Source organism: Papio anubis, chromosome 9 (genome assembly GCF_008728515.1).
Source record: "Papio anubis isolate 15944 chromosome 9, Panubis1.0, whole genome shotgun sequence".
Classification (NCBI taxonomy): domain Eukaryota; kingdom Metazoa; phylum Chordata; class Mammalia; order Primates; family Cercopithecidae; genus Papio; species Papio anubis.
Window position 1 is genome coordinate 40825392 of NC_044984.1, and position 26737 is coordinate 40852128.

At 36.7% G+C, this 26737-nt stretch overlaps 1 protein-coding gene across 9 annotated transcripts in view; it reads right to left on the reverse strand.

Moving 5' to 3' along the window:
- Positions 1-26737, reverse strand: part of SCAF11 (SR-related CTD associated factor 11) — a 77555-nt gene that overhangs the window by 42391 nt on the left and 8427 nt on the right. For 7 of the 9 annotated variants that reach the window (XM_021922233.2, XM_021922234.2, XM_021922238.2 and 4 more), the window contains 2 exons: positions 3184-3265; positions 813-970 (listed from right to left, as the gene is read on the reverse strand). In XM_021922233.2, the coding sequence (XP_021777925.1) occupies positions 813-970; positions 3184-3244 (219 nt within the window). In that variant the 5' untranslated portion in view covers positions 3245-3265. The remainder of the gene's footprint in view (positions 1-812; positions 971-3183; positions 3266-26737) is intronic. The other 2 variants (XM_021922239.2, XM_021922237.2) reach the window with 1 other exon arrangement.

Genomic DNA, 26737 nt, shown 5'->3' on the forward strand with positions numbered 1-26737 from the left:
AAGATATTATCTTCTTTACTAATTTTTACAGACAAATATTAACTCAGAAAATATAGCATGATTAATATGAACAATAATTTTGTACTTAACATTTCATAATAAGGCTTATATTAAATTAACATTTACTTCAAAGTATTTGGCCCAAATTGAGTCAACATAATACAGTAAAAGTCACGAATGTCTTGTTTCTTATTTGCCGTCTATGACGGTAATATCTCTATCTGAAATTAGTCCATACTAAATTAAAAACAGGAATTAGAAAATCAGTTCTAAATTCACTTCTGCCTCTTAAACTATGAGATCTTGACCAAGTCATAGAACATAAAATCCAAGTTTCCTCATCTGTAAAATGGAAGGACACTATCGTATCTGCTCTGGTTATTCCACAAGGCTGATATAAAGAAGAAATCAAATAACCTATGTGAAAAGTCCCTGAAAAATACAAAACAAAAAGCAGACAGAAGGTGTTATTAGTGATAAACAGATATTATCCTATTAAGTACAGAGTAAAGTACACTGAAAAATTAATTACTGCATTTCTACCAGAAAAAAAATGGTTTGATCTGTTCTTCCTGTAAGGTTATTAACTTTTTAAAAAAGAATATGCATTTAAAGTGTTATTTGCAAAGTAAAAAGCTGATAAAAGAAAATTAGAAGAAAATGACTGACAGAATTTGAATAATAAAAGGAAATTTGTCCAAAGTAGGAAGAAAATACATTACTGTGAAATAATTTATGAAAGGCAGTATCAACTTTTTAGGTGAAATAAAATCATGCTAGGAAATTAAAATACATTAATGTATCAGACTTACCTCTGCCCATTTAAGAATACAAGTCATACAGAAGACATGATTACAGCTTTCTGGAAAACCAACTTCCTTTTCTAATAGACAATTAAGACATATTGGGCATCTGTCAGCCTCACTGTACAACAGACCAGTGGGAACAGTATTATCTCCGTTTTCTTCACCTGTTAAGGTAAAACAGCCATATGTGCTTTCAAGTTCTCCAGACCAAAAATCTTGCATTTCCAGGAGTATAGTGGATTAGATACTCTAAAGGGCCCTCCTACTATAAAGCAAATAGATCTTAAATAAACTATAACAAACATACTGCTTGAGCCCAACATTTTCTTGTATATTTTTTTTAACAGGGGAGTGAAACAAATTTTCATTAATTAAATTTAAAGTGAGTAATATTCACACAGTTCAAAAATTTAAGAGCAAATTTCTCATTCAAATTTATCTCCATCTACTAACAACTAATCCAATAAGTAACAACTGTTAAATTTCTTTTGTGTTCTTCCTAAGAATTTTTAATGTACAGAAAAACAAATGCTAATGCAAATGCTTCCATATTCCTTCCTTTACACAAATGCAAGAATACTATACACACCAGTCTGCTTTTTCCTTCATTCAAACCTACTGATGGACATTCACTTGTTTTCAACTTTTGGCTATGACAAACAATGTTGCAATAAAAATTTAGTTATTTCACATTTTTAAAAGTATATCTGTAGCGTAAGTTCCTAAAAATGGAACTGCTAGAGTAATGTGTGTATACATTTGTATTATGAATAGGTATTGCCAAATTATTGTCCTTAGGATTTGTACTACTTTAAACTCCCACCAGTAATGTAACCAACTCATACAAAAGTATGCATCACTGGCTCATAAGAAAATAAAAGATACTCTGAAATTGAAGATAAAAATAAAACAAAAATAAAGGAATGGTCAGCTGAAATGTGAACAGTAAATATCAAGCAAAGTTGGAACTGTCCTGAGCACAATTGTCCAAACTAGTGTTTAGATCTGGAGACTAAGCCTTAGAACCACTCCAGGAAGGAAAACTAATCCTGATAGACTCCAATGTCAAGCCAAGACTCTTAAATGGGGCTAAAGAGGGCCCAGCATGGACCTGGGAAGAAACAGATACAAATCCTCTACAGGAAAGAATACCTAAATTAGGCCCTTATAGATTTAATTTATCAAATGTGAGCTCCTAATCAAACATTACCAAACCTAAGAAAATAAGCTGTCTTGCATAAGAAGCAGCAGGAAACACATTTAGAAATCCACTAACTTCAAATATCAGAAGTTTCAAATATCACATAAAATGGACAATCAGATTAGATCCAAGAAAAATACTTGTGAATTAGAAGACAAATCTGAGGAAACTAACTAGACTCTAGCAGACAGAAAAGGAAATATAAGACATAGCCTGTGAAACAGAGGTTAAGAAATGAGGTTACAGAAAGGTCTACCATACTAATTGAAATCCAAAAGAGAATAAAGGAAAGGCAGTAAAGAGGTAATGGTTGGGAAATGATTAAAAACATGAACCAACAGACAAAGGAAACACAATGTATACTGTTAAAACACATAAAAACAATTCATGCCTAGAAACAATGGAGTAAAACTGTAAAATATCAAAGACGAAACCAAGACCTTAAAAGCAGAAAATGGGAAAAGATCACCTACGAAAAAGAATGATAATTAGACTGCGAAGAAATTTCCAGACAGCAAGGAAAAAAAAAGATTAAATAATATCTTCAAAGTGCTAAGAGAAAAAAAACTATCATTCCAGAATTATATACCCAGTAAAACTATCTTTGAATACTTTTAAGTAGATAAAATAGATACAAAAACTTAAAGAGTTTACCACCAATAGACCTTGACTACTGAAACTTCTCAGATTTATTTTCAGAAAGAAAAGAAATAAAGAGGAAATAAACTCAAGCAAACATAGCATAAAACATCATCTAACTGGTGGTGTCTGAAATAAAAGAACTCAAATAATGGAACTATAACCTATAAATTGAGATTAGGATGATCAGAGTTAAAGCATTCTTGGGTTCTTCTGTTGGTAGTGAAAATTAAATTAGCTTTAGAAGCAGAGGACAGTATTAAAGCTAACTTTTTTCTTTTTTAAAAAGACTAGGACAAAAACAAAAACAGTAATTCCTAAACCAGTAGAGAGTAAAGCTTTAAGAAAAAAGTAACAAATCAAAAAACTTGATCAATTGAAAATAAGATATGGGAAGAAAAAAACATGTATACTTAGCTTATTTTGGAATTTAAGAACAACAACAAAAAACTCCTGTGTATTTTGAAATGTATACAAGTGAACAGTTTGGAAACAACTGTTTTGCTTTCAACAAACTCTATAAAAATGAAAAGTTACCTTCCATGTCTTCATACTTCTTATCTCCCATATTTAGGGTATATACAGTTTTCTTCTTCATTTCTCTTTGGAAAAGGGTTTCCTATAAGATAAATCAGAGAATTTTTATGTTTGCCTTCTTCCAATAGTATCAATTTAAAAAAAAATCCTAAACTGTAAGAAATTATTTTACACATAAAAGAACACAGTACGAGCCAAGCCAAACAGTTTGTGGATAATCCAGTACTCTTTATACTCCTTGCTATCCAAATGCACAGTCTTATTGAAATGAAAAGCCTTGGCCATGCATGGCGGCTCATGCCTGTAATCCCAGCACTTTGGGAGGCCGAGGCGGGTGGATCACAAGGTCAGGAGACTGAGACCAGCCTGGCTAACACGGTGAAACCCCGTCTCTACTAAAAACACAAAAAATTAGCCAGGCATGGTGGCAGGCAGCTGCCCGGGAGGTCTCAGCTGCTCGGGAGGCTGAGGCAGTAGAATGGCACGAACCCAGGAGGCAGAGCTTACAGTGAGCCAAGATTGTGCCACTGCACTCCAGCCTGGGCAACAGAGCAAGACTCTGTCTCAAAAAAAAAAAAAAAGAAAAAAAAAGGAAAGGAAAAGCCTTATATAACTATTAAGCAACAAAGCCTAAATGATACATTTTGTGGCACAGACATAAATGCAATTGAAGCTTAAGGAACAGAGATCAATTTGGAATGAAGTTTTCAGAAAATGTGATAGGTTGTATGTGTTGAGGAACTTCAGGCATTCAAGGAGCAACATAGTATGGAGAAATAAAGTAGCATTTAGCTAGGCCAATCTCACAATTGAGTGGGTGGGAGAAAAGAGTGGGTGAGGGTGAGAGAAAGTGTGTGTGTGTGTTTGTGTGTATCTACCAAGGAAACAGTTGTGTGTGTGTATGTGTGTGTCTCTATTGAGGAGGGGGTTGGCATGTAAGCCATGAATTTTATCTGAAAATCACAGTGAGAGGTAATAAAAAAGAAATAAGCAGAGCAATGTAAATCAAGTGTGGCTAGATTATAGATGGATCACTAATGACTGAGAACCTCAGATTCAATCTTACAGATTCTCTGAAGAAGAGTGACAAGATAAAAGTGATACAAGTGGATTTTTTTAAAAAAAGATTGATATGCCAGCCAAGTATGGATTGGATTACAATGGAAAGAGATTATAAGCAGAGAGATTTGCATAGTTAAAGTAACTGTCTGTGAAGTAAATTTGAAAAGCACGAAATTAAAGGACTGAAGAATTTCTGAGATTTGGTGAGCAAATACAGTGAAGGAGACAATATCTGGACCTAAAAGACTAGGAAAATGGTGCTTATAAAGAGGTAAAAATGAGAAAGTGGGAAAGGATGTTAATTTGGCAGTCAAAGGGAAGAAATTTATACAGTAACATTTTTTTTTAATCAACTCTTTTTTCCTAAAAGATGGGGTCTTGCTATGTTGCCCAGGCTGGTCTCCAACCCCTCGGCTCAAGCGATCCTCTTGCCTCCACCTCCCAAAGTGCTGGAATTACAGGCATGACCCACTGCATCTAGACTTAAATCAACTCTTACTATTCCTTCCTGAACTGATGAAAGACATAATTGCAACGAAATGTCCAAATATGCATTTATATCTAGGCACAAGAAATCCCTGATTTCATCAGTTGTGATTCTCCTATATGTATGTGAATTGATTTTTCTATTAGTTTCTAAAATAATTTACATATGGTAGTTTCTACATTAAAGGTATGAACTGCCCAGGAAAATTCCCTATTTGGTTAAATAAGGAGAAATACAAAGTCCCACACTTTAGTTCAAAAACCAACTGTAAAAGCAGAAGAAACTTAGTAGCATATGTAAAAATGATTTAAAGGTTGTGGCAGATTAAATACAACCTCAAAATGAGTGAGCATTAGAATCTAAAAAATTTTTTCAATCCAATCAATCTGACAATAAAAGTTGGATGAGGAATATTTCCCACTCTTAGCCTATGTGTGCAACATTTGTTTTAGTTCTGGTGCAAACTCACTTGTTTTAGTTCTGGTATTTAAGGACAAACAACATAATGATAAATGTACAGGGAAGATGACTAAAATGGTGACAGCCCTGGAAACCCTATCACATGCAGAAAGGTAAACTAGTAAGAATGTTTAGTTTGGAAGAACAGAAAGCTTAAGAAGAACATTAGCAATTATCTTCAAATAAAATGAACTGTTCTGAAGGGAGGTAGAATAATCTATCAATGAAAGTATTCAAGCAAAGGCCCAATGACCTTTTGTGGGATTTTTTTTTTCTTTTTTTAGCTCCAAGATTTATAGAATACTATAGGTATACTAGTCAATTCTCTTAGTTCTGAACAAGGCAGAAATCTCTACCTTTATGCTCTAGTGGTGAAGACAAAATAAACAAAATAATAAGTAAAATATCTAATATGTTAGATGTTGAGAAGTGCTATTGAGAAAAATTAAAAACAGTGTGGCTATTAAGGAATAAAAACAGAGGAAGCTGTTGTTTCATACAGAATACTCAGGGAAAGCTTCTGTGATAAAGGGACATTTGAACCAGCAATCAAAAAGCAGTAAGGGAGACAGGTATGTGAATATCATCCAGTGCTTCCAGGTTGAGCTTTCTTGGCAGAGAATAGCCAATATGAAAGTTCTAAGGCATGTCTGGTATGTTCAAGGAACAACAAGAGATGAATGACTAGAATACAGTGAAAGAAGAAAAGTAGTAGATGAGGACAGAGAGGTAATATAAGATCATGGAGCACCTTCTAGGCTAAGGTAAGACTGGCTTCTCTGAGTGACATGAGTGACTAGTGGTTTCTGAACAGAGGAAGCAAGGGAAAAAGCAGAGGCCAGCAAGGAGACTACTGCAATAATCTAGGAGACAGATAGATGTGGCTCATACCATAGTGGTAGCAAAGGTGATGAAATGTACTCAGATGTCAGATGTTTTGAAAATACAGCCATCAGGATTTGCTGGTAAATTCAATGTGGAATATTTGTTAGAGGGCAAGGATCCAGGATAACTCCAAAGTATTTTGATCTAAGCAGCTCAAATGATACAGCTGATTGAACAGAAGATTATTATTTTAAAAATTTAGATATGAAATTAGTATGGCTCCTCAAAAAAACTAAAAATAAGCCAGGTGCTTATAGGTGTGCACCTATAATCCGTTACCCAGGAAGCTGAAGTGGGAGGACAATTTGAGCCAAGTTGCTCAAGACCAGTCCAGGCAACAGAACAAGACCCCACCTCAAAAACAAAAACAAACCTAAAATAGAACTACCATATAATCCAGCAATTCCACTATTGGGTATATATCCAAAAGAAAGGAAATCAATATAATGAAGAGTTATCTGCAATCCCATATTTACTGCAGCACTATTCACAACAATCAAAATATGAAATCAATCCAAATGTCTATCAATGGATGAATAAAGAAAATGTGGTATATATACACAAGGGAACATTATTCGGCCACAAAAAGGAATAAATCCTATCATTCTCAACAACATGAATGAAACTGGAGGTCATTATGTAAAGTGAAATAAGGCAGGCACAGAGAGAGAAATATCGTATGGTCTCACTCATATGTGGGAGCTAAAAAAGTGGATCTCATGAGAACAGAGAGTAAACTGGTGATTACAAGAGGCTGGGGGCCAGGGGATAAAATGAGGTTGATTAATACAAAAATACAGTTAAGACAGAAGAAATGAGACCCAGAGTAAGGTCTATAGGGTGACTATAATTAATCTACTGTATATTTCAAAACCAGCTAGAAAAGGAGAATTTGAATATTCCCAGCATAAAGAAAAATGTTTAAGGTGATGGATATCCCAATTACCTTGGTTTGATCATATCTTATATGAATGTATCAAAGTATTATATATGTATCCCCAAAATATGTACATGCATTTTGATACACCTGTTATGTATCAAGAAAAATGATACATCTATTATGCATCAAGAAAAACTTTTTTAAAAATTCAGAGTTACAGGTTAATCTCCTTGCTATTCATGCAGAAAGGCAGCATCAGTACCACCTAGGAACTTGTTACAAATGCAGGATATCTCAGGTACCATCCATACCAAGTGAATCAAAATCTGCATTCTGTCAAGATCTCTACATAATTCACATGTGCATTAAAGTCTGAGAAGCACTGCGCTAGACAACTTCCCAATTTAGTTGCTTTTAGAGTTATACTGCACTGCTGTATATTAAGTATAATTTTTTATTTGGGGAAATTCACACTATACTATCTCCTTCATTATCCTAAATATCTGAGAATTTAAAAAAATTAAGGTTGGAGTTAATTCAATGTGATAAAATGTCATTTGAAAGTTCACACAATATTTTAAAAACCTAAGAGATGTTCAGATGTAATATACTATCCCTTTACGTAACTCAATGATTTATTTGTCCTATTTAATAGTCTAACCTATGCTATTTTCACATTTCCTCCTTTGGCATACTAATCTCATATATAATTTATAATTTATATTTTAAGCTAGGGTGTGTTGTGTATGCTTGTAATCCTAGCTACTTAGGAGGCTGAGGTGGGAGGATCACTTGAGCCCAAGAAGTTCAAGACCAGCCTGGGCAACACAGCAAGACCCTGTTAAAAACACACACACACATACACACACCCACACAAACCTATAATTAGTATTTTATAGTAAGCACTGTCTTCTCTATTTTAAGACCCATATAGTGAAATATACATGAGACATTGAGAAACCTCAATAAAGTTACAGACTGCCTTTGTTAGAAATCTGCTTTAATGGCCAGGTACAGTGGCTCACACCTGTAATCCCAGCACTTTGGGAGGCCAAGGCAGGAGGAGCGTCTGAGATTAGAAGTTTGAGACCAGCCTGGCCAACATGGCAAAATCTTGTCTCTACTGAAAATACAAAAATTAGCCAGGGGTAGTGTCAGGCACCTATAATCCCAGCTGCTCGGGAGGCCAAGGCAGGAGAATTGCCTGAACCCAGGAGGCAGAGGTTACAGTGAATCGAGATCGTGCCACTGCACTCCAGCCTGGGCAACAGAGTGAGGCTCTATCTCAAAAAGAATGAAATCTGCTTTCAAAACTGTTAAAGCATTCCAAAGTTTTAGAAGTTGCATGCTTTTTTCCTTAACATGTCCTGTATTAACTGTTTTTATACCTGAAAATGATTACACCATGTTACTAATTTAGTCATTTAAAATGACAGGAACTTAGCATTTTGCTAGATAAAAGTCCTAAGTCTCAGTTCAACAACTTATAAACTTGCAACTTGTCCTGTTTATCTTTTCTATCTGCTTGGACTCAAGTTTTCAATCTAAGGATCCACACATATTTTTGAATAAAAGCTTTGCTTTGAATATCCCGTAACAGGAACACAGTAATACCACACAGAGTCATGGTCCTAGCCAGTAATTTGTGGTCAACAGACCTAAGAGGTAAGATGTGGTTAGGTAGCACTACCCTTCCGTGTAGTTACCTGAAAAGTTAGAAACATCCCAATTTTGTGTTGTTAACTATTTGTGGCTCTATAATCATAAGTTATTTTCTACCTATACTACTTATTAGTTCTACTAAGTTCTGTAAGTTAATTATCTATAAGTCAAACTGTATTTTCTTTTAATGGTTCTAAATTTACTAAATGGATGTTAATTCTAGATTTTCGGTAAACTTTCCTTTTCCGATTATTCTAATTTACAAATGTCAATCTTTAATGTTTCTTCCTAGGCTTTATCTTTCCAAGCTAAAATATCTTTTTAGTCTGTTACCCCTAATATAATGATCTAACATACTTCTGTCTTCCAGTTGCTCTTTTCCATTTCATAACATATTGTTTCTGCTAGATACTGAAAGTGATACTCCAAATATGTTCATATAATAATTAGGGAAGAATGGTCTAAGTTTTTTGTTTTTTTGTTTTTTGTTTTTTTTTTTTTTTTTTGAGACGGAGTCTCACTCTGTCCCCCTGGCTGGAGTGCAGTGGCGCGATCTCAGCTCACTGCAAGCTCCGCCTCCCGGGATCATGCCATTCTCTTGCCTCAGCCTCCTGAGTAGCTGGGACTACAGGCGCCCGCCACTGCGCCCGGCTAATTTTTTTGTATTTTTAGTAGAGACGGGGTTTCACCGTGTTAGCCAGGATGGTCTCGATCTCCTGACCTTGTGATCCGCCCGCCTCGGCCTCCCAAAGTGCTGGCATTACAGGCGTGAGCCACCGCGCCCGGCCAAATGGTCTAAGTTTTGAATTTTATTTATCATATAAGAAATTTTTTTAAATTTGAAATTTTAAAAAAAAGCACTGAAACAAATCAGTTTTTAGGAACTCAAAACTCATTTTCACACAGTAGTATACATGGAAATGAGAGTCCTAGTCCAGCCACTACACTGCATTCAAATAATGGTAGTAAGGCAGGGCACAGTGGCTCACACCTGTAGTCCCAGCACTTTGGGAGGCTGAGGCAGGTGGATCACTTGAAGTCAGGAGTTCGAGACTCGCCTGACCAACATGGTGAAACACCATCTCTACCAAAAATACAAAAAGTTAGCTGGGTATGGTGTAATCCCAACTACAGGCTGAGGCAGAAGAATCACTTGAACCCAGGAGGTGGAGGTTGCAGTGAGCCAAGATCGTGCCACTGCACTCCAGTCTGGGCGACACAGCGAGACTCCATCTCAAAGAAACCTCCCCACCCCCAAAAAAAAAACAAATAATGGTGGTGTATTAATACATTTCAGTTCTCTAGAACAGTGCTGCCCAACAGGGAATTCTTCTATCAAGCACTTCAAGTATGTACAGTGCATGTGAGAAACTAAATTTTAAATTTTTGTGAAGTTTTATTAAATAGCCAATGTGCTACTGTACAGCTATTTAAAAATATATTTAATAGCTGCACTGCTACTGTAGAGCACAGCTGTTAAAAACCTGTTTTAAGTTATATTTGGGATGCTAAGAATGTACATTCCATTTGAACAGCTGCTGGGCACTCTAGCCTCAGGGAATCAGAATTAGTCAGGGGTTCCTAATAATGTAAACTATTCTTTAGCCTAGTCTGGTTTAGTTTCAAATTACTACCCTTCTTTCCTTCTTTTTTCTTCCAAAGTGTGTTTCTTTCTGCTATTACAAAACAAAGCTCCTTTCCCTTCCAGTTCACTTCAAAACTCCCTCTCCCTGCTTGCTGTTCTTCAAGTCAGCCCACGGTACCTAAAGATATCTACATCCTGGTTAATACCACAAACTTTAGAGTCCAACAGGTCTAGATTCAAATCCTAACTCTACCATCATTCAACAAATGGCTGTTATCAAGATCATTATTATTCTTATTGTCAGAAACAACAGAGAAATAGGAAATAGTAATAAAATTGTTGCTTGCCGCTTTGTTTTCCTTAAAGCAAATGCAAGGACTGAAAAAAGACAAATCAACATTACTAAATAACAACTAAATTGATCAAGTCTCCTACTAGAGAGAGAGAGAGAGAGAGAGAGAGAGAGAGAGAGAGAGAGAGAGTGTGTGTGTGTTGTGTGTTTTAAGAGAAACAGTCTTGCTCTGTCATCCAGGCTGGAGTGTGGTGGCATGATTACAGCTCACTGCAGCCTTGAACTCCTGGGCTCAAGCAATCCTCCTGCCTCAGCCTCCCAAGTAGCTAGGACTGCAGGTGCACACCACCACACTCAACTTTTGTTTTGTTTTGTTTTGTTTTTTTAGACAGAGTCTCACTTTGTCACCCAGGCTGGAGTGCAGTGGCGCATCTCAGCTCACTGCACCCTCCGCCTCCCGAGTTCACGCAATTCTGTGCCTCAGCCTCCTGATTAGCTGGGATTACAGGTGCCCACCACCATGCCTGGCTAACTTTTGTATTTTTAGTAGAGATGGAGTTTCCCCATCTTGGCCAGGCTGGTCTTGAACTCCTGACCTCATGATCCACCCGCCTTGGCCTCCCAAAGTGCTGGGATTACAGGCGTGAGCCACCGTGCCCGGCCTCAACTAATTTTTTTATTTGTAGAGATGGAGTCTCACTCTGTTGCCCAGGTTGGTCTCAAACTCCTGACCTCAAGCAATCTTCCCACCTTGGTCTCCTAAAATGCTGGGATTATAAGTATGTGCCACTATGCCCAGCCTCCTAGTGATATTTTGTCAAAAGGGTTGAATCAGATTCTTTGGTTACAAACAAAGACGAGGGATATAAATGGCCATGAGGAAATATCACACTATTACCAACCCTACTCCCAAGCGCAATCTTGCCATGACAAACCCCACTATGGAAGAGTACTGATATGATAAATGAGAGACAGAGTTGAATAAAAGGGCAAGTAGGAGCAGTCTCTATGTTGGGCACACTTATGCCAAGGGCATATCAGTTCCCGGAATTACTTTCTAGTTCAGTTTCTAAAAAAGATTATCAGTGATCTGACTGCTTGTTAGCAGTTGATCAACAAAAGCAATTTCTAAGAATCTTTCATATTCACTTCCACCACTGTGGACCTATATTAAGAGAAGGACCAAGCACCATTCACTGAAGAACAAATTATCCTATTATCTTGTGGCTTACCAGATAAATGGAAAATTAAAATTAAAAGCTGAAGTCACCTACATTTACAGGTCTTTTAATAAAATCAGTTTCCTATATCAAACCAGGAAGTAAGGATATGTTTTAGAACGTCTCTAAAATTCCTGTGCAGTGTTTTCAACAGGAAGTGAGTGCCAAAATAATCCATAATGATGCATGTCACCTCATACTATGCTCTACAATGGTCAAAAACCTAATTATTGAAACAAATCATGTTTTAAAGAGTAAAATGAATAAAGAATAAAACATTTCCAAAGTGAAAGGCAAGCCAGAAATCCTCAGCCAGACAATTAAGATTGAATTGAAAATAGGACAAGTTTTTCAAAGCTAATATATTTATTTAGAAAGTTCATCAAAAGTGTTCTAAAAAAAGAAATTAATTTTCCTGCTTCCTTCTTCATTTAATGTAGCATCATCTCTTTAACAGAAATTGTACTGTTGCATGCAGCAGTGTCACATATATGCTGAAAAAAATTACTGAATATAATTCCCAAACTGTATTTAATATGAATATAAGGTGATTAAAGTTAGCATTACATTCTAAAATAGATCAAAAGTGAGATCAGGGAGTTCCAGTTCCAGGTAAGATGGAATAAACACATTCCACATTGTTAATCTCACTGAATGAAACTACAAAATACTGACAGAATGAATGGAGCAGTTATCTGAAGACTCAGAAGTAAATAATAGCATTTGGACTAGAGAAGACACTAGAATCTGATGCATCATCAAACTGTCTGTAAGTTTACCACCTTTTCCCCATCCAGAATCCCCTGGCCTGGGATTAATAAAGCCTGAAATCTAGAAAGTAGGCATTGGTAACAACAGACACCAAGCTCTAAGAGAATCCCTCTAAATATAAAGCGAGGTGGGTAAGGGGGAGGGGAGTTGGCGGGGAAGGAGTGTCTCCTAATGTTCAGAAAGAGAGGGGTAAACTGCTCCTTTTTTTTTTCCTTTCTCTGTTCCCCATTCCGCTCCTTTTTTTTTTTTTTCCTTTTCTCTGTTCCTCATTCCTCATGTCCCTATTCCCAAATGATCTGGTGGTAGTAGTGGGTACAACAGTGGCAGCAGCAGGAACCTAAAACTCTTAAGAAAGAGAGGAACCATTCTCACCAAATAAACTCTGGGCCAATCTTGTTGACTTCTCTCTGTCTTCCTGATACTTGGATCCAGACACAGTTGTGGGAAATGGAGTAAATGAAAACCAATTTTCTGGCCAAAAGACAGAAAAGAGTGTCCCAGGGATCTAGAAAATACCATGGATATAATAGACAGGAAAGAACTCAAGAAAGTAACAGCTGTTTTTGGACTCCTAACTCACCCAAGCTGAACATATGTGGATTTAAACCCAAGCAGCACACCACAGACTCTGAAATCTGAAAGATAAACCTCCACACACATCACAGACTGGCTACTGGGTAGTATATACTGAAAAAGTATAAATAGTAATGTAAAGTTTTGAAAACAGAACTGAAGTTAAAAAAAAAATACAACCTACAGAAAGCCGGTTGGAACTTGTGACCAACCTGAACCCAGCTGGATCAACTGCCTATAAAAATAAAAATATTAGCTGGGCACAGTGACTCAAGCATGTAATCCCAGCACTTTAAGAGGCCAAGATGGAAGGATTGCTTAAAGCTAGTAGTTTGAGACCAGTCTGGGCAACAAAAGGAGATCCTCTCGCTACAAAAAATAAAAAATAAAGTAGCCAAGCATAGTGGTGTGTGATTGTAGTCCCAGCTAATCAGGTGACTGGGGCAGGAGGATCCCTTGAGCCCAGGAGTTGAAGGATGCAGTAAGGTACAATCATGCCATGCACTTTAGCCTGGATGCGACAGCAAAACCCTGTCTCTTAAAAAAAAAAAAATCCAAAAAACTAAAACAAAAACATCGACATTTTCCAGAGCATTTAAACAAAAAGACAAAGTTTTGTAACATAATGTTCAAAATGTACAGAACACAATCCAAAATTACTTGGCATAGAGAGAGCTGTGGAAAAATAACACTCTCATGGGAAAAGACAATTAAAAGAAAACACCAAGATGACACAGCTGGGTGAATTTTCTAAAATGAATTCTCTAACAAGTAGACAAAGATGTAAAGCCAGTATATATATTCCAACAAGTATAAGCAAATACTTTTGAAACAAATGGAAAGCCAAAAGATCACAGCAAACAAATGGAAGATATAAAGAACAACCGAATGGAAACTAAAAAAAAGTGAAAACGGAAATAAAAATACATTGGATAGACTCAACAGTAGAACGGAAATAAGAGTAAAGAGTCAGTGAACTTGAAGATAAACCAACAGAAATTACCCAATCTAAAAAACAAAGAGAAATATATTGAAAAAAAAAAACAAATTAAAGGCTTAGGGACCTGTGAGGCAGTACCAAAAACCCAACATTCACATCAAGAATGCAAGGAAAGGAAAATCACTGCAGAAAAGAAGAAAAAAGTAGAAGAAGAAAAAGAAGAAAAAAGAAAGAAGAAGAAGAAATAATGGCTGGAAACTTCCTGAAATTTGGTGAAAGGCATAAACTGCTACATTTAAGGAGTTCTCACAAATCTCAGACAGAATAATCCCAATGAAATCCATGCCTGGACACACATCAAAGTGCTGAAAATTACAAGGGAAAACCTTGAAAGCAACCAGAAAAAAAATGATGCATTACTTACGAGGGGGAGGGAGTTTAATGATTTGAATCACTGGTGATTTCTCATCAGAAACCATGCAAGTCAGAAGAAAGGGGAACAACATCCTTCAAATGCTAAAATGGAAAAGAACTGTAAGCTTAAAATCCTTTATCTAGTGAAAATATCCTTCAGGAATGAATGTGAAACAGAAGCTATTCAAAGTGGAAGAAAAATGATAAGAATTATTTTCCAGCTCTAAAAAATTCTTAAATGAAGTTGTGTCAGAAGAAAAACAATGTTAGGAATGATGGAAGATCAACAGAAACAGTAAATGCCTGAGTAAACATAGTTAACTATTCTCATCTTAAATTCTTTAAAATATGTTTGGCATTAAAGCAAATATTTGTAACACTTTCTGATAAGATTTCCAATACAGGCATACCTCAAAGACATCATGGGTCTAGGTCCAGACCAGAGTAATAAAACAATATTGCAATAAAGCAAGTCACACAAAATTTTTGATTTCCCAGTATATATAAAGGTTTATATTACACTGTAGTCTATTAAGTGTGCAACATTATGTCTAAAAACTGTACATAGTTGATTTAAAAATAACTTATTGCTAAAAATGCTAATAATCATCTAAGCAAGCCTTCAGCATGGTGGAGGGTCTTGCTTTGATATTGATGGTTGCTGACTAATCACAGGATGGTAGTTGCTGAAGGGCAGGGTGGCTGTGGCAATTTCTTAAAATAAGATAACATTCAAGTATGCCACACTGACCGACTCTTCCTTTAGCAAAAAAATTATCTGTGTATGAGACGCTATTTGACAGCATTCTACCCACAGCAGAATGTCTTTCAAAATTGAAGTCAATCTTCCCAAACTCTGCCACTGTGTTCTCAACTAAGTTTATATACTATTTTAACAATGTTCACAATATCTTCAGCAAGAACACATTCCATCTCAAGAAACCACTTTCTTTGTTCATTCCCCAGAAACAACTCTTCATTCAATATTTAATCATAAAATTGCAGGAATTCAGTCATGTCTTCAGGCTCCACTTCTAATTCTATAATAGTTCTCTTGCTGTTTACACCACACCTGTAATAGTTAGTTCCTCCACACAAGTTTCGAATCCTTAAAAGTCATCCATGAGGGTTGGAATCAACTTCTTCACAATCCTGTTCATATTTTAATCTCCTTCCATGAATTACAAATGTTCTTCATGGCATCTAGAATGGTGAATCCTTTCCATTACTTTGCCCATATCCATCCAAGAAATCACTGTCTAAAGCAGCTGTAGCCTTATGAAATGTATTTCTAACAGAAGAAGACTTAACAGTCAAAATTACTTCTTGATCACTGGGTTGAAGAATGGATGTTGTGTTAGCAGGCATGAAAACAACATTTATCTCTAAATATTTCCATCAGAGCTCTTGGATGGCTAGGTGTCAATGAGTAAGTACTATGTTGAAAGGAATCTTTTTATCTGAGCATTTGGTCTCAACAGTGAGCTCAAAATATTCAGTAAACCATGCTGTAAAACGATGTGCTATCATCCAAGCTTTGTTGTTCCATTTATAGAGCACAGAATAGATTCAGCGTAATTCTTAAGAGTCCTGGAATTTTCAGAATGGTCAATGAGTACAGGTTTATAAATTTATAGTCACCAGCTGCATTAGCTCCTAACAAGACAGTCAGCCTGTCCTTGGAAGCTTTGAAGTCAAGCACTGACTTCTCCTCTCTACCTATGAGTCCTAGATGGTGTCTTCTTTCAATAGAAGGCTGGTTCGTCTGCATTAAAAATCTTTTGTTTAGTATAGCCACTTTCATAAATGATGTTGGCTAGGTCTTCTGGATAACCTGACGCAGCTTCGGCATCAGCACTTGCTGCTTTACCTTGCACTTTTATGTTATGGAGATGGCTTCTTTCCTTAAACTTCATGAACCAACCTCTGCTAGCTTCAAACTTTTCTTATGCAGCTTCCTTATCCCTCTCAGATTTCATAGGCTTGAAGAGTGTTAGAGCCTCACTCTGGATTAGGCTTTGAGTTAACAGAATGTTATGACTGGTTTGACCTTCTACCCAGATCAATCAAACTTCCTTCATATCAGTGATAAGGCTGTTTGGTCTAATTTCAATATTGTGGAGAAATAGGGAGGTCCAAAGAGAAGGGGAGAGACGAGGGAACAGCTGGTCAGTGGAGCACTCAGCACAAAGGCAAACATAAATTATCTGTCTTATATGGGCGCTCTTCGTGGTGCCCCAAAATAATTACAATAGTAACATCAAAGATCACTGATCACAGATCACAACAGATATAATAAAAACAAAAATATTTGAAATACTGTGAGAATTACCAAACTGTGAAAGAAACATGAAATAAACACAAGTTGTTGGAAAAATGGCGGCTAACCTGCTTGATGCTGAACTGCCACAATCTTCAATTTGTAAAATATGCAGTATCTACGAAACACAATAAACTGAACTACAATAAAAAGAGGTATGCCTATATATGTACATTTAACACAAGACAACTGCAACATAAAGGGAGGAAGGTAAAGGGACATACATGGTGGTAAGACCTCTATTTCACTTCAAGTGGTAAAATATCAATTCTAAGTAGACTAAAATGTTAAGTATGTATAATTCTTAGAGCTACCACTAAAAACATTAATCAATGTCTTCTGTCACTCTACCTTCATCTCAAGAAGGGTGAGTAAAATACAGTAAGATATTTTGAGAGAGCCCGCATTCACATAACTTTTATTGTAGTATATTGTTATAATTGTTCTATTATTCATTAATGTTGTTAATCTTTCCTGCACCTAATGTATAAGTTAAACTTTATCATGAGTATGTACATATAGGAAAAAACATGATATACATAGAGTTTGGTACTATCTGCAGTTTCAGGCATCTACCTGGAATAGCTCCCACATGGAAAAGGGGGTAACTACTATACCCAGTTCCCTTCAAATCAGTCCAGGTTGGCCAGTTAAAATGGAATACTAAAAAAATGTTTACATAACTCAAAGAAGGAGCTTACAGAGGAACAAAAACAGAGGGAACAAACAGAAAATAGACCTGAACCCAAACATACCCATATTTAAAATATGTGAGATGCAGCAAAAGCACTAGAATATTAAATTTCTTCTATCAGAAAAGGTCTCAAATCAGTAATTTAAACTTGCACCTTAAACTAAAAAAGGAGCAAACTATATACAAAACTGGCAGAAGGAAAGAAAATAAAGGAACAGAAATCAATGAAATCAAAAACAGAAAAACAGATAAAAATCAACGAAACCAAAAGCTCATTCTTTGAAAAGATCAATAAAATTTAAACCTCTTGCCAGACTGATGATGTAGATAGCCTGAATAGCCTTAGGACTATTTGAAGAAATTGAATTTGTAGTTAAAAGCCTTCCAAAAAAGAGACCTCTAGACCCACGTAATTTCCCTGGTGAATTCTAACAAATATTTAAAGAAGAAATAACACCAAATCAACACAATCTCTTCCAGAAAATGGAAGATGAGCACTTCCCAAATTGTTTTATGAATCCAGCATTATCCTCATATAAAAAAAAAAAAAGTACATGAAAAGAACAAATTTATATTCTGCTCCTTATCAAAATAAAAACTATGGTACATTCAATCATATAATGAAATACTGCTCAGCAATAAAAAGGAACGAACTAGCACTTCATTCAACAAATTGGACGCATCTTAAAGGCATTCTATTTTGTGAAAGAAGCCAGTCTCAAAAGGCAACATATTCTAGAATTGCATTTACACGCAAAACTATAGTGATAGAGAACTTGTCAGCAGTTACCTGGGTTAGGGGAACGTATGACTACAGAGATAGAACAACACAGTTTTTTTGGGGGGGGTGATAAAACCATTGCAAATCTTGACTGTAGTGGTAATACAGATCTATACATGTATTAAAACTCACAGAACTATATACCTCAAAAAGCTCAATTTTACTGTATATAATAAAAGTTAAATTTTCTTAACAAGACTAACATGAGAGCAATTTTTTGAAAATATTATGAACTAAAATATAAATTGTTAACATTTTCAAGAAAGGCACTTTTTCACTGTCAACTTCATACTTTCAGTTGTTCCAATTCTTATAACTACTGCCAACACAGAAGCCACCCAAATTATACCGCCACAAGATGAGCTTGGGAGGGGGTGTTTGAATGTTTTATCTCTGCTTTCTCCATTTCTACAGCACTAACAAGTCTGAGACACAACAGATACCCATAACCTGTCGAGATACAGAGATGAAAAACAACAGGCTCAATTTAACAACTCCACTAAATTCTAAGGCAGAGGTGCAGAAACAGATCAGTTCCAAAATCCTAATGATAGCATGGGTGATCACCGAAGGAAGACATCTATTATGACTCCCAGTTAGGTTACACTCTTACGTGACAGTCATCCACTCTATGGGAAGAATGTATTTACAATGCAATACTTTATTTAAGAAAATAAAAATGAGTGCCTTTTATGTGCCTGGATAGTTTACCATGACAGTCTGAAAAATCATTATATATGACAGGCTTCCATTATTTTCCAAATAAGAAACAACTGTAAACAGTAGCATATGTCCTTTGATGCCTTCAATATATTTATGCAATTGTTGTCTAATAACCCCACCCCTGCTTAAGGTATGGAGAACAGAATACAAAGAGTTGATTACATAATCTTCATTTATCCTCAAGATTCTCATCCCCATTTACTAAAGTACAATGACATAACTAATTTATATGCTAAGGGCAAACCTAAAGCTCTCTTATTTTTATTTCCACCAGGCAGTTTCTGAATGTATGTTACAGGTACTTTAAAGGAAAGAGTTATACGTGTGGAAAAGTAGAGTTTACATGTAGAAAACTAAACTTTATGCCTATTAGAGACAAAAAGCAAAAGAGCAATGAGATGTTACAGACTCATTTTATAACCAAACCTCCCAAGAAGACTACAGGAGCACTTGGGATCAACAGCACTGTATTTTCACATCTGGGAGGCAGAATAACAAAGACAAGAAAGGCATCCTGGGTGGAAGTACAGAAGTAGAGGAAGAACTGGTGAATTTTTATCCTTTTAAGAAAAACAGGAAAACTGTCAACTGTATTTTTACTTTAACACTTGGTGTACCTTGGAAAGACTTCTAAGCAGAAATGATAACGCCTGTCCAAATAACAAACAAAGCTCTCTTAGTTCATTTGTGCTGCTGTACCAAAAAAAAACAAAAACAACAACAACAAAAAAAAACACACTTGAGACAGGTAATTTATAAAAAATAGAAATTTCTCACAGTTGTGGAGGCTAAGAAGTCTAAGATCAAGGCATCAGCAGGTTCAGTGCCTGGTGAGGATCCGGTCCCTGCTTCCAAGATGGCACCTGTTACTGCATCTTCAAGTATTAAGTGGGGGCCTTTCAGGAGGTGATTAGGCTGTGAGGGCTATGCCCTCATGGATGGAATTAGTGCCTTATAAAAGGGCCCTGTTAGTTCTCTCCAGCCCTTATAGAAGGCACTAATTCCATCCATGAGGGCAGAGCCCTTACAGCCTAATCACCTCCCAAAAGCCCCACCACTTAATACTGTTGCATTCAGGATTAAGTTTCAACAAGAATTTTGGAGAGGGCATACACATTGAAACCACAGAAAAATCCTAAGAGTTAAAGGGTGAGAATTAGTGAAAATAAATGACCACATAAAAATGCTTGTCACAGAAAAATGAGAATGGATTTAATAGGAAAAAAGGGATGATGTTCAAATCACTGCTTCTGAAATTTTACCCCGTTCTGCTTAAACAAGATTTCTAAAACTTTACAGAGTTTCAATTCCAGAAATTAGTTTCTTTTGCAAAATGCTGAAAGTTAACTTTCATTGGTTTCTCGAGAATTGATCACTTTCTTCATACTAATCCCTTACAAATTGGTACAAGTAGCTATTATAAAACCCAGATGGAAAAAAGCAATTATCTTGCACAGTATAAACACAACATCTACTCTTTTCTCTAGCTATGCCTATTATATGAATTTCTGAAACACAAACTCATCCTGCTAGCTATCTCAGAGATAAGTACAATTATGTTACATAAATGTATATGTATCAATGTGCCCTCATATGAATATTTTACACATAATTTAAAGAAGAATTTCACAATCCTACTCCTATGAAATACTACAACTCTAACCCAGATACTGGTCATAAGTTACCCAACAACTCACCTGAATACCATCTCCTTACAGTATTTAAGTAACTAATTAAGTAACATTTATCTGAGTCCAGTGGTAATAAATAGCAGTTAACTCTATGTTCCATTCTCTTAAATTAGCTCTATTTAGTGAGTGATTTTCATGCCCTTTTAGTGCAAAGAACCTGAGAGTAGAACAACTGGATCAAGACTGTCCTGCTCCACCAGGTTCCAAAATACCATTAGCATTCCTCTTCCCAAAATACACTAATAGGAAAAACTAAACTGATATTAGTAAGATACCAGTTGTCAATGTCTTAAGACATAACCTAATGTATCAAATCATTTAGAATAGTTTGCTTTAGGGAAACAGGGCAGCTGATTTATAAATTAACAAAATAAAGAAATAATTGTTAAAGAGTATATATAGTTTGTTTTTGGAAGAGACAACTCAGACCAAAATGATGCTGTTAGAGATTGAGTGATATTGGGATTATCTCCTAAATGTAATCTTATTATAAATGCTACAAACTGCCAACTACTTTTTCAAGTGAAATCTCTAACTGGTCAGTCTTCTGCTATGTTCGCCATGACTAACACAGGATATGATTTGTTCGACACCATAAAGTATATCAGTAAGACATGTTAATGAGAAAGGAAACAGGGATGAAGAGTCAAAAATGATGAATGAACACATCCCTAAAACAAACTATTCTAAATGATGTGATAATTTAGACAAGTTTTACAAATCCATGCCAAAAAATAACCTTGATATTAATCCAAGTCCCTTAAAGTTGTATCAAAATAACCCCTAAACAAACAGCCCCTTAGAGCTCTGAGATTCCTGACTCCCAAAAAGATCCAAAAACCGAAACACTGTTCTCCCATTTTCTGAAGAATAAATATAATCTGTCATCCTTGAATAAATACGTTTTTGTTTTTTATTTCATTTCCCCTAGTTATTCTAGCTACAGATTAACTTTAGGCTGTTCACAGGGCTATTCAGTCTGAAAATTTGGAGCATTCTCCCTAGTCTACTGGTTTTCAAATTTCTTAAGTTTTATAAATATTTGATTCAAATTTTATTCTCAGATATATTTTAGAATATGGTTTTGGCTAACACAAAGTAGGCCCCATTACAGCCTATCTCAAAAAATCTGGGCAGAATACTAAATAATTCATCTAAGTACTATACTCTGAAAAGTAAATTAAAGTGGGTGAAATGTGGAGGGGAGTAAAAACCTAGAGAAGCAAACTGCATTGAGTCTTCCCGTTTTATTTTTCATCTTTTCTCTGATAGCTTTGTCCTTAGGGTGGTTACATGGTGGCAGTGGCACATGCGGCTAAAAGTCTGAGAGAAGCCCCATTTTTCTGGGCATTTCTAGCCAAAGGAACCAGGAAAAGGGGACACTGCAGGGTAGAGAAAAAATCCTGGAGAGTCTGATCAAGAGGATTCCTTAATTCTCTGCATGAATCTACACAAGTCCTAGCTGAGCTATGCAAGCATTCAGTTAGCACAGGACAGACCCAGGGCAATACAGCAAAGGCTGTGAAAACTAAACTAAAGGTGAACTATCATCCCCAAAAGGTAAGACAAAGTTTGCAGTCTGAGGCCAGGCATGATGGCCCATGCCTGTAATCCTAGCACTTTGGGAGGTAAGGTGGCAAGACTGCTTGAGCTCAGGAGTTCAAGACCAGCCTGGGCAACATAGTGAGATCTCATTGCTACCAAACAAACAAACAAACATTAGCCAGGTGTGGTAGTGCACACAGGCAGCCCCAGCTACTTGGGAGGTTGAGCTATGGTCATGCCACTGCACTCCAGCCTATGCAACAGAGATCCTGTCTCAAAAACAAAACAACAACAACAACAACAAAAAACCCCACCAAAATGTATGGTCTGAATCTAATGGGCTATTTGCTAAAACAAAACATCTCTAGAAGGCTATTTACACGGCCTAGAGTCAATATAACATAATATTATCCAGGATACAGTTCCAACTTACTTGACATTCCAAGCACCAGAAAATGTGACCAATTCTCAAGGGAACAGACAATCTATAACTGCCAACACCAAGATAACTCAAATATTGGAATTACTGAGGACTTCACCTATTATAACTATGCTCTATGGAGAAAAAAATAAACACTTTCAAAAAAAGAAAAGACAGAATTCTCAGCAGTGAAATAGTAGGTATAAAAAATTAAAATTTTAGAGGTAAGAAATATGATGTCTAAAAAAAGGGTACAATAACAGAATAGAAATGCAAAGAAGTCAGTGAACATGAAGCCAAATTAAAAGAAATGATCTAATCTGAAGAAGAGAGAAATAAAAGAAGAAAAAAATAGAGAGTCTCAGGGTCCTGTGGACAACATCAAAATTTCTGTCACTTGAGTACCAGAAACAGAAAGAAATTGGTACAGAAAAAAAAATACTGGAAGAAATAAGGTTCATAAGCCTCCTAAACTTGAAGAAGGGCACAAATTTAGAAATTCACCAAGCTCAGAGAACACCAAATAGGATAAATGCAATAGAAAAACAAGCTTATAAATTATAATCAAAGGCCGGGCACAGTGGCTCACACCTGTAATACTAGCACTTTGGGGAGCCGAGGCAGGTGGATTGCCTGAGGTCAGGAGTTCAAGACCAGACTGGCCAACATGGAGAAACCCCGTCTCTACTAAAAATACAAAAATTAGTTGAGCATGGTGATGGGCACCTATAATCCCAGCTAGTCAAGAGGCTGAGGCAGGAGAATCACTTGAACCCGTGGGGGCGGAGGTTGCAGTGAGCTGAGATCGTGCCACCGCACTCCAGCCTGGGCAAAAAGAGCGAAACTCCATCTCAAAAATAAACAAATAAATAAATCATAATCAACTGCAACAAAGCAAACATGAAGAAAAAAATCTTTTTTAAAATTTATTTTTATGTCAATAGTTTTTGAGGTACAGGTGGTTCTTGGTTACATTAATGAGTTCGTTAGTGGTGATTTCTAGGATTCTGGTGCAGTTGCCACCTGAGCAACGTTACACTGTACCCAGTATGTAGTCTTTTATCCCTCACTCCCTGCCAACCTTCACCCTGAGTCCCCAAAGTCCACTGTATCCTTCTACTTACTTATTTTTGAGACAGAGTTTTGCCCTGTTGCCCAGGCTGGAGTGCAGTGGTGCGATCTCAGCTCACTGCAATCTCCACCTCCCAGGCTTAAGCAATTCTCATGCCTCAGCCTCTGGAGTAGCTGGGATTACAGGCACGCACCACCACACCTGGCTGATTGTTGTATTTTAAGTAGAGACGGGGTTTCACCATGTTGGCCAGGCTGGTCTCAAACTCCCGGCCTCAAGTGATCCGCCCACCTCGGCCTCCCAAAGTGCTGGTATTACAGGCATGAGCCACAGTGCCCAGCCCAAAGTCCATTATGTCATTCTTATGCCTTTGCATCATCATAGCTTAGCTCCCACTTATAAGTGAGAACATACAATATCTGGTTTTCCATTCCTGAGATACTTCACCTAGAATAATGGCCTCCAGCTCCATCTAAGTTGCTGCAAAAGACATTATGCCTGAGTAGTATTCCACGGTGTATATATACTACATTCTCTTTATTCACTTAGTTGATGGGCACTTGAGGTTGGTTCCATATCTTTGCAATTGCGAACTATGCTACTATAAACGTGTGTGCATGTGTGTTTTTCATCCAATGACTTCTTTTCCTTTAGGTACTGAGTAGTGGAACTGTTGGATCGAATGGTAGATCCCAATATGTCCAAAATATTATCATTTCAACATGTAATAAATTTAAAAATTATTACAGATGTAATCGATTTAATAATTGTTTAATGAGCTATTTTACATTCTTTTTGTAAAATCCAGTGTGTATTTTATACTTACAGTACATCTCAATTCAAATTAACCACATTTCAAGTGCAAGAGTCACATATTTAGTTACTGGCTACTCAACTGAAGCATGAAGCTCTAATGCAACCACTAAAAAATAATGCGAAGAGATAAGAGTTAAAAAACCAAGGGATACATTGAAAATAAAATATCGGCCGGGCGCGGTGGCTCAAGCCTGTAATCCCAGCACTTTGGGAGGCCGAGGCGGGTGGATCACGAGGTCAGGAGATCGAGACTATCCTGGCTAACATGGTGAAACCCCATCTCTACTAAAAATACAAAAAACTAGCCGGGCGTGGTGGCGGGCGCCTGTAGTCTCAGCTACTTGGGAGGCTGAGGCGGGAGAATGGCATGAACCCGGGAGGCGGAGCTTGCAGTGAGCCGAGATCACGCCACTGCACTCCAGCCTGGGAGCACAGCGAGACTCCGTCTCAAAAAAAAAAAAAGAAAAAAAGAAAAAAAAAGAAAAGAAAATATCAAAATATATTCATATAATCTAAAAAAGGACAGACACTTTGGGAGGCTGAGGCAGGAGGATTGCTTGAGGCTGAGTTCAAGACTAGCCTGGGTAACACAATGAGACACCTACCTCTACAAAAAATTTTAAAAATTAGCCGAGTGTGGTGGCATGCACCTGTAGTACTAGGTACTCTGGAGGCTGAAGCAGGAGAATTACTTGAGCCCAGGAGATTAAGGTTGCAGGGAACTACGGCCATCCCATAGCATTCCAGCCAGGGGACAGAGTGAGACCTTGTCTCTCCCCACACCTCCCAAAAAAGGAAGAAAATAGAGGAGCAAACAGTAATAATTATATTAAATGTAAATAATGTAAATAATTGTGCACACCAATTAAAAGAGATTATCAAACTGGATTTTAAAGAAAGACTGAATTATATGCCTGTCTACAAGAAACTCCCTTTAAAAATAAAGATAGGTTAAACGTATAGACCAAGATACGCCAAACAATACAAACAATAATAAAAGATGGTTGGAATGGCTATATTAATATGAATTATATTTTAAACCTTTTTAAAGAGTCTAATTGGATTTGTTTACCCTCCATTCAGTTTTAATTATATCTAGTTCTGTGGCAGTTTTGAAACAACGAAGCTATTTCCTTTCATGCATCTCCCTCACATTACTTATGTTGATGCATTAAGTAACTGGACACGCACAACAGTTCCTAAAGAAATATGACCTATTACATTAAAACTGTCCTATCTGATAGGTTTTCTATGATGAGGTTTTCAGGTGAATGATAGCTTATGAATTTTTTGAGTCATTAATATTTATTCCCCATTATAACAGTTTACCGAAACATTCTTCTTGACAAGCCATCTAGGCATACAAAATAGTGCTATAAGTATATTTACATTTAAAAAAGTCACCTATCAGGGCTGGGTGCGGTGGCTCATGACTGTAATCCCGGCAATTCAGGAGGCTGAGGAGGGCAGAGGTCAGGAGTTCGAGATCAGCCTGACCAACATGGCAACACACTGTTTCTACTAAAAATACAAAAATCAGCCAGGTGTAGTGGTGCATGCCTGTAATCCCAGCTACTCAGGAGGCTGAGGCAGGAGAATTGCTTGAACTTGGGAAGCAGAGGTTACAGTGAACCGAGATTGTGCCACTGCACTCCAGCCTGCGTGACAGAATGAGACTGTGTCTCAAAACAAAAAAAAAAACAAACAAGACCTATTATTTGTAAACTGTTTGATCCCAGAGAATTTTTAAAACAGTGTTGTTTCGGCCGCTCTCTTTCATGTTTGTATTTCTGTTTTGGTTTGCTTTAAGCTGCTAAATAACTACTGTGGTCAGGGTACTAAGCCTGGTATTGGAATAAAAAGACAGATTAAGATACTGTATCCCTTCCTGGTACAAAGAGTAGACTTGGAGACATAGGATACAGAAGATGAACAAGATAGCATATGCTAAGTGCCAAATTTAAGAAATAGGCAAAGAGTTCCTAAGACATTTTTTAAATGTACCAGTGGGGGAGTAACTAACGACTGAGGCAAGTAAAGAAAAAGAAAAATAATAAAGTGCAAAAAGTTAATGTTCTTCAGTCTGAATTAGGACTTAAATTGTGTTTTCTTAGGTGGACTTCAAGTCCACCTCTCTCCCATTTATCTGTTTTTAAAGTTGTTTGTAAGATGTTTAAATTGGGGATTTTGAGTTTAATGCAGTAGCAGAAAGGTGGTGGCAGTGGGGAGATGGAAAGTAGGGGAAACCAGTCAGGAGAAAA